This window comes from Ambystoma mexicanum, chromosome 1q, assembly GCF_040938575.1.
Source record: "Ambystoma mexicanum isolate Mex_15411 chromosome 1q, UKY_AmexF1_1, whole genome shotgun sequence".
In the NCBI taxonomy this organism is placed as follows: Eukaryota; Metazoa; Chordata; class Amphibia; order Caudata; family Ambystomatidae; genus Ambystoma; species Ambystoma mexicanum.
In genome coordinates, this window is record NC_090922.1 from 1392118656 (window position 1) to 1392132687 (window position 14032).

Below are 14032 nucleotides of genomic sequence, written 5' to 3' on the forward strand. Positions count from 1 at the left end.
CGCTTTCTCGAAGACGCTTAGCATCTTTTTCCTGAATTCCTCCCACTCAGCTTGCGAGCTGCGTTTTGTGGGGCAATGAACTCTCTCAGGAGAACTCGACGAAGATGACGAAGGGGATCTCCTACGTCTCTTCTTCGAGTGTCTCGATGTCGACGAGTGGTGGGAGCCACTTCGTGATCTAGATCGAGAGTGTTTTTTATGGTGAGGAGACGAACGTCTCGACTCTACCGAAGAAGCTTTCGAGGAAGTTAAAGTTGACCTACCTCTCTCGAGCTTCCCCCTACGCTCCTTCAAGGCTTTCGCCGTCATGGAAAGGCATTCCTCACACTCCGAACTCTGGTGCGTGATTCCCAGACACCACAAACAGACCCTGTGAGGGTCCGTCAACGACATTTTCTTCCCGCAGTCTCGGCACTTTTTGAAACCGGACCGAGGGGTCGTCGGGTCGGAGGAGGATGCCATCGATATCGATGGTAAATAGTAGTTATTATATACGTTATCTTGACGAGAACTGAGCAACGGTGTTCCGAGGCACAACGAAGCGCGGAAAAACGGAACTGAGCAACGGACGCTGCGCGCGGCCTTTATAGGCAGGATGACGTCGACGTCGGCACGGAGGCCGTCGAGGGTCATCGACTCGGCGATCATCGACGCGCAGCGCCCTCTGGCGAAAAAATTTTCCGAGGCCAGCAAAGCTGAAGGATTTCTATCTATTTAAGATAAGGAATACGTCGGAGGACACAATCCCTTCGAAGTGATGGTTCTGCTATGGTTTCACTCCATAGCACTGAGGAGCTTCACCCAATGAACAGAGGTAAGCAGTGGCTCTGGGAAAACTGAAAGCGGGGTGAGGCCCAAGAAACCCCAAGGCATGGTGAAAAAAAACAACCTCAAGGTGGAGGTGGGAGAGCAGAGACCCCAAAGCAGGGTGAAATACCTGAAACCCCAAGGAGGGGTAAGAGAACCCAACCCTTACGCGAGGGGAGAGTCCCAAAACCCAAACACGGGGTGACAGACCCGGAAACCCAAGGCAGGGTGAGAAAGCAGTCCCCACAGCAGGGTGAGAAAGCAGACCCCAAGGCATGGATGAGAAAGCAGACCCCAAGGCGGGGTGAGGGAACCTGAACCACAAGGTGGGGGAAAACTCCAAGAACTACCTAGCAGAAGGGGAACATCAGGATCTTTCTTGGGCAAGAATACAAGGAGAAAAGTCAGGGTGGGATATACAGGCCAGACGTCCCTATGTGAGGACAAAGACAACAGACATTAATTGGACTGAATTGAACAGTACAGACAAGAGAAGGTTTGATAACCATTGAGTCACTGTTATGAATCCTGTGGTCATCACTGAACCCCAGCCTAAGATCTCCTCCCATGTGGCCAAGGAAAGGCAGCTGAAACCTGATCCTAACCATAGGGGTGGCATCGGGAGGGCGGGTCACATGGCAGGAGATGGCTGTCAGTGTAAAATGGTGAATCCCTCGGGAGAGACACTGTGTTCCTCTTCTGATAGAGATGAGAATCCTATATTTCCCAAATATTTAGTGGCATGCTGTTACTGTACAAATCCCTCCCATGAGAAACCCCAAAGAACTTTTTATGAAAAGTCACCCAGACAGACTAATCTTTGTACCTTGGGAATTCACAAATCAAATGTGAGATCCTTTAATTATCAGAATTCTCTCTTAGGTAACAGGCTTAATCCCAATGTCATTCCCATGCCATCTCTTAACTCTGATAATCTCTAGTTCATCAATCAAAACTACATAGCCATAGAAAAGCTAAAACCACTATGGACTTCAAGATCCATAATGCCTGTGGTACTGTGACGGGAAGTGGAACAAGGAGTTGCTGATGATCAATGGTGCTACTGAGGAGACTGTGCGGTCTAGTTGTTTTTGCTTCAAATCATCTGGCTGGGACATTTAAATATGGAAAGCATACACAGGTGTGAGATGGAGTACCAGAGGCAGAAGCAGTTAGGTGCCAAGCCAAAGATGTTGGAGCTGAAGCAGCAGGGATAATGGCAGCAGAATCCCACATGGGAAAAGAAGGCGTGCAGTTTTGCAGAGTACACGCAGCAGGAAGCAGAGTCGGGGAATGCAGCAGAAAGAGAAGCCCCGCTGCGCTTGAGATGTGCTTCTCACCAAATGCGAGTCACTCAGGTGTACTGGAAGAAGTGGAGACCCGATGGAGCCTGCAGAACTCCAGGGATGGACCGTGCAGACTGCAGCAGTCACAGGAGAGCTGCCAGTGACATTGCTGGACTGCAGAGAGTCTAACGCAGCATGCAGGAGTGCCACGAAGACACAGTAGGAAGCCTGTCAGTTGGCCTAATGAAAGAGGTAACCCCAGGGCGGTCCGAGCAGTAGAACTAGACGATAAAAGACCATTTTGAATACCGAACAAGTAGAATAAAAGGGCAAGCCGCCACAATTCTCCTTTCAAACTTGGGGAAATCTGTAACACACATTGCCAAGAGCCAAGAAACTATACAGAAGGAATAAAAGGGCAAAACAGGCGCAATTCTCCTTTTATGAGTTATCGGCTTGGGGAAACTTGCAACCCACATTGCCAAGAGCCAAGAAATTATAAAGAAAATATAAGAGGGCAACACGGGCGCAATTCTCATTTCATGAGACACCAGTTTTGGCATGCCTGTAACCCACATTGCCAACAGTCAAGAGACTACAGAAACAGGCAAACGTTGTGAAAAACTCCTCACATGAGATACTGGTGTGGAGAACCTTGGAACAAATATTGCCACTAGTAGAAGAGAACATTTATAGTTGTAGATGTTCTTTTACTTCCTGGCAGGCGAGTAAACCTGAACCAGAACTTTTTCAAAGGTCTTCCTGAATTGGTCCAGGGGAACGAAAACAAACCCTGGTCACAAGGAGTACTTTGTGAGAATTAGAAGTTTGATCTTTTGCACAATTTTGTTAAAATAGTGATATTTTCTTCATTACTTTTGTTGTATATGTTAATGTGGGGGTCAGATATGTTTGGACATAAGGTCATTTCCTTTAGTCTAGTTTGCAAGGTAGAAACATTCTTGTTACGATAGGGACTGATAGGTGTTTATGTCACCCCTAATAAGGCAAACATTGAGGAAAATACAACTTTGTGTCCGTCTCTTATTTCTGACCCCCTGAAACTGCACTCTGACGGGGTGCCCCTGTTGAGAAACACACACAGGGGTGGGAGCCAGAAGCCAGCCACCATTCATTTTACTCCAAGTCAAGGCCCAAGTTTACCTTTGTTATATGTATGTATTTCTTTTATTGTGCTAGGGACAGAACTCAGGTAAGCATAGGATGCTGGACGGAAGACGAACATCCTTTTATATATTTTTTTACTTTTAGAGTAATGCGAAGAATCCTAAACTTAAAGGCAGTGAAGGTTTCTTTTGTGCTTCAGAATAAAAGCCCGCAATGCCACCTTGTCCGTCTCATGATTCTGATCTACAACAAGCCTTGCAAAAGAGCATTGTGGCACGCTAAATTCAATGTAAAGGATGGCAGCGTAAGTGTAATTCTGTTCGAAGTGTGACCTCCAAAACAATCTAAAAAAACTAAGAACAAGAATGCAAACACATACGTAGGCACTAGATACCACGCAGAAGAGCCAGGCAGTGGCATGATTGCACCATGGGGCTACCTGAAATGAAAATTCGCAGAACCTGACTCCTCTGTACATCAGAGTTGCTTTGACCCGGATGATGGGTCGCATCTTGCTTTTAATACTTCATGAAACTCACAGCTGAAAAATGATACCATCAAAATTTGTTTATTCAAAACATACTTTGCGGAAACCAAAACATACATATGCATGTCGATACATTTCCAGTAGAAAAAAGTACCTTCTCACAAATTGCAACCGTTATCATTTCATACATGTATAATTTTAACTAATAAAACATGCTATCTGTTTCATTACTCATCAAAACCAATTTGTTAAGAAGTGCTTTGTACATTGTTCTCAGCTTGGTCTTGACTGATCAAGTATTCAAACGTGCCCTAGGAAAATCCCCAAAAGGACCCTCCCACATCGTTCGGCCCCTTCCACATGGACCTGCCCATTTCATAGAGTGCAATGTTTACAAATGAATCACGTACATAGACTAGTCAAGCATCATAATGCTTCCCTACGATTTCTACAATTGCCATATGGGGGTCCAACTAAAACATCGTCAAAGTTGAATACTATTTAAAAAACAGAAAAACATGTTAATTATTTGCACTCATCTTTCCTGCACATGGAAATTCGAATGTATAATTGGTCTTGTAATTAGCACGCTATGTTCTTTCAGTGGTATTCCATTGATATAACCTGCCCGCTTTTCTAGCTTTATTATCGTCACCATCATCAATTACTTTATTGCAACACGAGTCAAAGGTTATGCATACAACAATTACGTTTGATAATTATAAACCACATTTTCACTCAATCAAATCAATTGGCCATGGATATGGCGTACACGAATTAAAAACACGCCCTTAAACATGGAATGATGCTGTTACATAATAAAATGTAAACAATTAAAAAAAAGAAATAACCAAATTCACTGTATAAGCATCAGAACAAGTCAACAAGCGCAAGCACACTCCTCACTCTGATCCTTCTCAGCCGGACCCTATACACATACTTGGCAACAAAGAAAAGCGCACTCAAATTATTGGAGCTTTTACAAAAAGCCATTGCTACCTCCACCTGTCTGATAACTGCCAGTTTAAACAAGGGGATTAGATCTTTCACTCTGTAATCGCTATAACCTTTGCAAAAGATCATAACGTGTGTATTAAACTCCTCCAAATCACCACAGACTGGACATGGCAAGCTAGTTGGCCCTTTCTATTTCTGAATGAACAAGCCCACTTTCAAAGCATTGATGTGAAACTCGATGAAAAGTGCACGTGCATGGTGATGTTGCAAAAAATCCAACTAGGGTTCATACCCAAAATCTGGAGTTTATGTAAATTCTACCAGTACTGAGTCTTTCACACTCTGTCACTGACGAACACTGTCCCATTTAATCAACCCTTTAGCCCCGCTGGTTATGGCTTCAGCGGATACCCACTGGTCACCAAGGTTCGTTTTAATTAGTCAGTTGTTTATGTGCCTAAACCAGGGAAGTGTTCTTACACCTTCCAAAGACAACATATGCCTTGGAACTTCCCTGTAGCGAGCCAGATCAGGTGAATACCACAGTCTAACCAAGTACTGTAGCGGTTTCACCCTGATAAGATCTTCGATTGTCTGAAGATCACCCTCCATATGCAGACTCGCGCCAGGGGTGCCCACTGGTAACATGAATAGTGACCTCAAAAATGGGTTTTCCACAGTGCTCAATGACTGGGCAATAGAGAATCCCCAGAAATCTGCCCCATAAGAAGCTGAGGCAATCGCCTGCAACCGGTAAAGCTGGAGAGCCGGGGTAACGGCACTGTTATCATGGTTATGATGAAAGTGTCTCATGCCCCCCTATATTTGTCCAGAGTCACAGTTGCTTTAGTGACTTGGTTTGTCTACAGCCCATTCTCCGAGAATCTAATCCCAAAATAGTCATATTCTTGGACTTGGAATAGTCTTCCCACTACTTTGACACTGATTCTCAGTCGTCTAGACAATCTGTGTCTGAAAACCATTGCTTTCATTTTCCCTTCATTCTGCTCTAATCTGAGGTCCATATACTTCTTCAGAAATGTGGCAAGGGTATGTCTCAAACCCATCGCAGATGGCGTGAGCAAAACCGCGTAATCCGCAAAAAAAGAGCTGGGAACGAGGATTTGCCCATCTTAGGGGCATCCTAGCTATCCGACTCCAGTTCGCCAATCACTTCATTTATCTACAAGCTGAAGAGCAAGGGTGTCAATGCACACAATATATTAAGCATATCTAGCTACAGAGGGTTGAGCTAAGGTTTTTTTCATTTTTCTATTACAAAAGTTGCTTTGAAATAGCTTTTTGCCGACTGGGGAATTGTATTGGGATCAATAAAGAATACTTCTCTATCAATCTCATTCAAGTTTGTTTTCAATTTCTATTAGGGCATGGTATGGGAATGGTAATGGCGTGGTCATCAAATCGAGAGATATAGAATGCCCCTCCATACACCATATCATTTCCCCAGGTCATGGCACCTTTACAGAATATTCTCGCATTGACATGAAGTGTTTCCAGTTCATTATGCACTAGTATTTTGGCAATGACTTGTTAGATGCTATTATGTGTTTCAGTCTTCTCAAGTCTGCCTTTTACATACCAGCCCAGTACATTAACTGTGGTAATAATTTGGCTTGTTACTGCCTTATAGTTACTGTAACTCTAAGCCTCTCCCCTTTCCTATATCACGCAAGTATGGCTCCTATGTCCCGACCAAACTTTTTCCATACTTTAGTTATCCAGGCTGCACAACGACAATCGCCTGAACATTTCAGCACCAAAAATGCATACTTCCCAACCAAATCTAAACTTCTGTTCTTTATCTCAATCTTAACTGAAGGCTGTGCTGCTGGCCTAGCATCATTCATTTTAACTTGTCGCAGTTTACCTGTAGGCTATGAACATCACAGAATTTCTCAAAGGCCTGCAGTAATTTTAGCATCACATTCTCAGTGTTTGCAATGACCACAGCATCATCTGTGAAAAGCTAGAATGGCCCCTTTGTACCTTTGACACACGAGGCATCTTTTATAAATCTTGTTAACATTTGGTAAAACGTGTTGTTAATATACAGGATAACAAGGACGCAGCCTTGGAATATGGCCTGGAAAATGCAAATGTCTTTGTTCGTTTACCACTCCGTATTTTTGGTGTATAAAGGAATTACACAATTGAAAAATGGCACCTGGATCCCAAAAGCTTCCAGTAAATGCTACAGTCTTTGCCTGCTTTCAGATAGACCATGTGCAGGTCAATCATTCCAGGAAGATTCTTTCCACCCTCAAATGGTAATGTTTTGCCATTAAAAGATGCAGGGTTTGGGCTTGATCAATCATATTTCTTTACCTCTGGAAGCCCATCGAGCACAACAATAATCCTTGTCAAATAATTTTGTATGACAATCCGGTTAGGATTTGGACCTATAACAGCTCAGAGTGCTTCTGTGGAATTATTGCCCCCATTTTCCAAGAGTCGGGGTTTATAAATCTTGTCTAAGCTTGATTAAAGATAGCACCTAAAATCAGAGCCTATCATGTCTGGTCCAGTGTTTTCAATTTCCACTGAAAAGCAATCAGGGCCAGGGACTTTGCTGAGAAACAGTGATTGACAAAAAGAAAAAACCACCCAGTTAATACAAACAGCAAATAATAAAGGGACATTCTCTTTAAATAGGTCAGGGGTCAGATTTGCTCAAACCTAGGTGTTGCAAAGCAATCCACAAGGATTACAAGTCGCAATCTAGGGGTAGTGATTGCTACAGTTAACGCAAATTATACCGTATGGAGTCAAGTTTCCAGAAGCTCTTGACAGAACAGATTCAACAAAAGGTCTCCTTGGATCAGCAGGTGATTATTCAGTTAGAGGGCTAAACGCCCACTCCATTGAGTCCATGTAAATCCTGGAGGTTTATTAATTAAGAAAGGTCCTTAAGTGAGGAAATGACAGAACTTGGAGGCACCTGTTTGATGAACTGGTTTTTGTTTTGATTGAAATTCAATTTTATGGAGTTTTCTTTTCATTGGTGAATCACAAAACAAAAATTACTAAAACATTCCGACAGACTTCTTAAACTTAAATCTTAATTTGCTGCTCCGAGTCTTAAAGAAAATAAAAGAAAACCATGTATATCTTCATACATTTTCACAAATGTCTCAAACAAGTCATGCGGAATCTTATCATGCTCATTAATCCAGCATTCTACAAAAGGAATTGAATGTAAAGCTACCTGAACACGGGCACTAAGACTGGTTCCTTGAGTGGGCTGAGACTGGGCCCTAGTGCTACGCAGTGGTTCTCACTTCATCATTGGAATCCCAGAAGAATAACCACTGTTAAGACTGAATAGACAAGTTAAAAATATGTTTAATTTCCTAATCTCACGGAGATCTGGAGTCCTTGTGATTTGATTATCAATAGTGTAAGAAGATCTGAAAACTGTTCCCAGTAGCCATGGTGGCAGGGATATTCCATTCACTAAAAACAAATGGTGCAATGGAACCAGTTGGTACTTTATGGCCTTTAGACATCTACTGGGGAGGTCTACACCCACCTGCTACCTGTATCTAATTGTTTTTGCTGTTAATTTTTTAACAGTTTGAAATTCCCTTGTATTTTCTTGACACATATAGTACAATGTTGAAAAACCCTATCTTGAAACAGGTATTTCCACCAGACCAACCACAGGTATTTCCACCAGACCAATTTCAGATATTTGATTGTTATGTACGTTGGCTATTTCCCACAATCCATGCTTGAGTCTTTATTTTCACTCATGTAGTGTCTTGTCCCAGATCTACTAACTATTTGGATTCTAGATTCAATCAATCAAACTCACTCCTGACTGCAGTTAACCGGTGCCATGTATTTACCAAAACATCATCCAGAGTTAATGAGGCTTTCGACAATAATTTTAGGGATCATAGTTTCTCTTTGAGTTTCTTTAGGTTCACATGGATGCCGTTCTTTGACCGCAGGACTAGCTGGGGTAACACCAATGGAGGGTCCATCGTGCTGAGGGATAGCTCAAAGCGGAGTAGGGTCAGCGCAACAGCAACCTTCATCTCGTTCATGGCGAAGGTTTGCCCAATGCAGTTCCTGGTTAAAGAAAGGAAAATTGTTATTTTAGGTGGAAAATGAGGAGGGATTCCTGTGCATCCGCAGCACACATTTTTGCAACAGTGACACTTGCATTAACGTTCCAGCAAAGAACATTTGTGTGTAAAACAGTATGCCATTTACCAGGGTGATGAATGAGATCAGTCATTTGTGAGGCAGTCATTTAGCAGTGTGATGTATGTTGCAATTGGAGCCTTGTTAGGAGCTCGGATGAGTTTATCCTTCACTCCCCATATGCTGAAATTACCATTACCAAATGCAGAAATCTGTAGTTTTGGGTCTACATCACCCTACAGGTGGGGCATTATACAGATTTATGGAAATACCCTCAAAATCCCTATCTCGCATGCTAACAAATATCCACTATTGGTGGATGAAAATTATCACTGTGGGGCTACTGTACTCCTAGTCCATAGTCCCATTGTCTTCATAATGTTTGATATCCCCTTTAAGGAGCCCAGTGTGTTGTCATGTGCAATGCTGGACGGGCCTACTGGGACCTCTGAAGATTTCCCAGTGGGCCTCTGCACCATGGCCCATTTTGTGTAGATAATTTGCAATTTGTACATTGCTGTGTATGCACGCAGAATGGTGATGCTGAAAAAATAAACAAACTCTGCGTACACTACAGCTGATTGGATAGACAGAGTGCTGTTCGTTTCACAAAACGCTGCAGCTGGACGGCGCTGAATGATCCCTCCTAACCTGCAAGATCAGCTGCTTGCATAAGAAGCATCGCACAAGGGTGGGCAGGCGGAGTTGACTGGCAGCTGTGAGTGGGTTTACTATAGGAGCTCCCTGTATGGGCAGCCCTGCAGGAAGGGTCTCATCTTCCTACGAGTCTCCTACGAGTCTCTCTATATTTCAGACTGTGATCATTAAGAGCGAAGCTATTGAAGTTCCTTGGAGGTGTGAGAGCAGGATTTCATTGGTTGTATTTTCCCATGCTTTTAGAGAAAATGGTAATAGCAATACCAGGATCAAAGATAATAGTATGTTCTTTGCAGTAATTCATATTTAACTGAGTTGTTTGTAGAATGCTGTTTTGCTTTGTGTAAGTACATACGAAAAACCTCTCCCAAGTAATACATGCAAACATTGCTTCATTACCACATCCTTGCTAATTGATGCTATTTAGCACAAGGATAAGGGAACCAATAAATACAGTACACCCTATCCACAAGAAAGGATGCATGAAACTAGCCTAAAGATGAACATATATGAACATAATACACCCGATTCGACGTGGGGTATGCTAGAGACCATGTGCATTTTCAACAAATGTGCAAGATGCAGAAAGTGTTGATTTCTTGGTTGATGGAGATTGTTGGTTCTTTCTTGCTCTTGCAGAGCACTGCAGTGAAGTCCAGTGTAGCATTGGCTCAGTCTCAGCTCATAAGCACCAAGCACGTGTGACAGTGAATAATCTATATACGGAAAAACGCTCGGGTACTTGCAGGCAGTACCGAGCCCCTTTTCTAGAGGGCGTGCGTGCGGAAAACGCAAACAAACGTACACTGATGGACTAAAGAAAAATGTGATTTCTAGACCATCCCCCTTTGTTACTGAGAGGACAAAGCGCAACGCACATTTGCAGAAATGGAAACTGTATTCGGCTGCATGGTGTTGGAGGCTTCCCTGATGTGGGCTGTAATAGTTTTACGCAAGAGGCAAATGGTCAGCACTGTGGAGGAATATGCAGTTGAAAATAATATGTTTAAAAGAAGGTTGATTGAAAGGCCATTGTAAGAGAGCAATGTACTGATTTAAGAGCTGCGGGGAGAATATTGGTATTGCAAGAGAGGCTCCATTTTTAATTATGTGTATGTTTTCTCTCAGAATGGAGTTTTGAAATTTGGCTCACAGAAGCAGTGTTATTTACATGATGGCTTTCTGATGGGACATCACGTTTATGTAACCTAGCACCGTTTATGTTACCTAGCACGCGTCGCCGAAATTTACACCGGTAATAATTGTCCTTATTTCAAACGGAGTGGTAAGACATTGTGAAGCTTAATTGGATAATGAACATGCATTTGTGTAGATATCTCTATAAAGTTCTGCATTTATACATAGAGATCATTGTATTTATTGTAAGTATTACAATTCGTGCTAAATGAAGTCATGGCCCCCATTACAGTTTGATCCAGTAATTCCGGCAGGATACCAGGAAAACTGCCTTACCGTTTCCACTGCCCGATATCCTGGTATTACCTGAATATGACATGTGGCGGAGATGCTGCTAAATTCCCATACCATGGAATCCAGGAGGACTCCATGAATGGGATTGCAGTAATTACAGGCAACATTAGTACAGGTGCCGGTGATTCCAGCATTTATTTGCCAGTAGTGGCCTGAACTCCTGGCAGGTCAAGCCTGCCGGTGGATTGCTGCCCCCCACCGCAAACTGTTTCCCCAGTCTGGAAAAAATGCTGGTGCCGGAATGACCAGCATTTATTCTGTGCTGGGAAACGTATAATGAGCCCCACTGTGTTGAAAAGCCTAACAGGGAAATTCATGGAATAAATGTGTGCTGAAAACGGGCGCATGCACGCGAAAATGCGTGCAAGCGCCTGTTTTCGCACGCATGCGTATTCTTGGAGCCCATTGCGCATGACTTACTTGAGACATTGCGCGATACGGCCAGCAAAGGCGCGCACCATCCAGCGCATACACCTAAAAAGGGGGCGGAACACGTGAAATGGGGAACAACACAGGAAAATGTGGGCGTTACGTGTGAAGCGCCGCAGTAAAATCCTCGCAACCACATGCACGCTAACAACACGCATCGAACAGGGCTCACCGGCACGTGGCAAAAGACGCCCCAACCCGGAAACACGTATGCCACGCGAAAGCAGGCAGAAGTGCCCCCGCGCACCAAAGCCAATGCATAAAAGTGAGCACAAACAACAAATGCACGTATACAACTACGATGAATGTACCATTCCTCGCAGCAGTGATCGTGGGACACCGCCGGAAGAGGAGGAGGAAAGCCAGATCCCACATTTTTTACCCAGGACCAGCTTTTTTGGGATGCCTGATGACCAGGTCTATGGCAGGTATAGGGTTCAAGCTCATATAGTCCTATACCTTGTCACTGGGTGGGAGGATGATCTCACATTACCCACCTTGTGCTCCCAAGCACTGAGCCCCTTGGAAAAGGTGCTCAACGTACTGCATTTGTTGGCCACTGGGTCATTTCAGCGAACAACTGCCATAGTTGGGGGCGTCTCAAAGCCCACGCAGTCATGCTGCCTACACCAGGTGTTGGGAAATCATGACTGCACGCCCCTCAGTCCGAAGGCCCATATACATGCCCAGAACACCCGCAGAAAGGCAGGCCTTGGTCCAGGACTTTTACAGGGTGGCACACTTCCCCAAAGTGTTTGGTGCCATTGATAGCACCCTTGTGGCCCTACGTCCACCTAGGGCCACTGAGCACATCTATCGCAAGCACTGGCATTCCATCAACATGCAGGTTTTATGCGATGCCAAGGGAATCATTACCACTGTCTATGCCAACTATCCAGGGTCCACCCATGATAGTTTCATATTCAGAAGGTCACCCCTAAACCGGAACCTGGAAGCTGGGGTGCATGGCATCACATGGCTCATTGGTAGGTACAAATGCCTGTGCACATGCATGCATGTCACACACAGACAAATAGACAAACTCAACTAATGACAACGATTATCACCTCCCCAGGGGACAGCACCTACCGGATGACGCCAATACGGAACCCCACCACACCACCCCAGGTAAGATACAACGCACCCCATATTGCAACCAGGGCCATAGTGGAGCACACAATCGGGGTGCTAAAGTCACGCTTCTGCTCCCTTCACTGCTCCGGTGGACAGCTACTATATGCACCACCAGTAGCGTGCAGGATCATTGTGGCAGCATGTGTCCTGCACAATGTTGCAACATGGTGGGGCATACCGGTGGACATGGTGGTGCCCCCACATCCCCAACCACATGCACCCCCGCTGCACATGGGAGGGGAAAGGGCACGTGGCAAGGCTGCCCGTAACCAGCTTGTGGCACAATTTTTCACCTAAAATTCCACCCCTGCAGAGTGCACACAGGTCTGGTACATTCAAGGTGACAATCGATGATGACAAAGGGACAATCAACTGTCACTACCTTACCACCCTGAGAATGTGTCCTTGGAAGTTGTTAGGGAGAATTCTCCAGAATGGCTAATTTCCCTTACCTACTGAGTCCCTCAGCAGCTTTGCTGGATTTCTAGGATTTATTTGTTTCACCTGGTAAGAGTGTGAGCCTTTTTCCCCACTCTTACATGTGTTTTGCTGTGTGTGTATAACATTTGTCTTGTGTTCATAGACTGTGGAGCCTCACCTACTCCACAGGCATAATCGTTTTACTATGTGTTACACAGCACCTTCAGTGCAGTGACACAGGGTTGTCTTTTAGACTTCCCAACTCAGACTCCATTTTCTGGGACTGACTACTGTCTCCCAGAACATGTAAAGTTGCCATTGACTTTATTATTCTCTTTAATCCACAGACCCAGTACAAACTGTCTTACATAGAGTACTGGAAAGGGTTAATACTATCCCTTTTTTGTCTGTTTCTCTGGGAGCATTGTTTTGCTCCCTTTTCATCAAGACTTGGCTGGTGGCAGTGGTAACTACCCTATTTTATCTACCGCGGTTATCTTAAATAACCTTGGTATTGTTTTAGGCTATCTTGGTAGCCTCGAACTTAAACCCGCTAGACCATATACTTTGTTATATGGTTCCGGTTGGGTTTATTCACCATTTCTTTTTGAAAATGTCTTTCTGGTGTTTTACTCTGCGCGCCAAACCAGGTTTGGTTCCTTTGTTCGCTGTCCTTTCGCGGGCTTCTACACAGAATCCCTCCTTAGGCACCTGAAAGTCTGATAAGGCAGTGTTAGGGAGAAGTCTCATAAATGGCTGATTTCCCTTACCTAATGAGTCCCTCAGCAGCTTTGCTGGATTTCAAGGATTTATTTTTCTCACCTGGTAAGAGTGTGAGCCTTTTTTCCCACTCTTACATGTGTCTTGCTGTGTGTGTTTCCACTTTTTGTGTGATTTTGAGCACTCGAGCCTCACCTCCTCCATGGCCTCATATTTTGCATGTGTGTTAGACAGCACCTTCAGTGCAGTGACACAGGGTTGTCTTTGAGACTTCCCACCAACTCCATTTTCTGGGGCTGACTACTGTCCCCCAGAAAAGGTAAAGTTGCCATTAACTTTACTTTAG

At 44.2% G+C, this 14032-nt stretch overlaps 1 protein-coding gene across 1 annotated transcript in view; it reads right to left on the reverse strand.

Annotated features, from left to right (window-relative positions):
* Nucleotides 1–3773: 3773 nt before the first annotated feature.
* LOC138548050 (cytochrome P450 4B1-like) overlaps nucleotides 3774–14032 on the reverse strand; it is a 384495-nt gene continuing 374236 nt past the window's right edge. Inside the window, exon 12 of the mRNA XM_069642252.1 lies at nucleotides 3774–8760. Within this exon, the coding sequence (XP_069498353.1) occupies nucleotides 8583–8760 (178 nt within the window). The 3' untranslated portion in view covers nucleotides 3774–8582. The remainder of the gene's footprint in view (nucleotides 8761–14032) is intronic.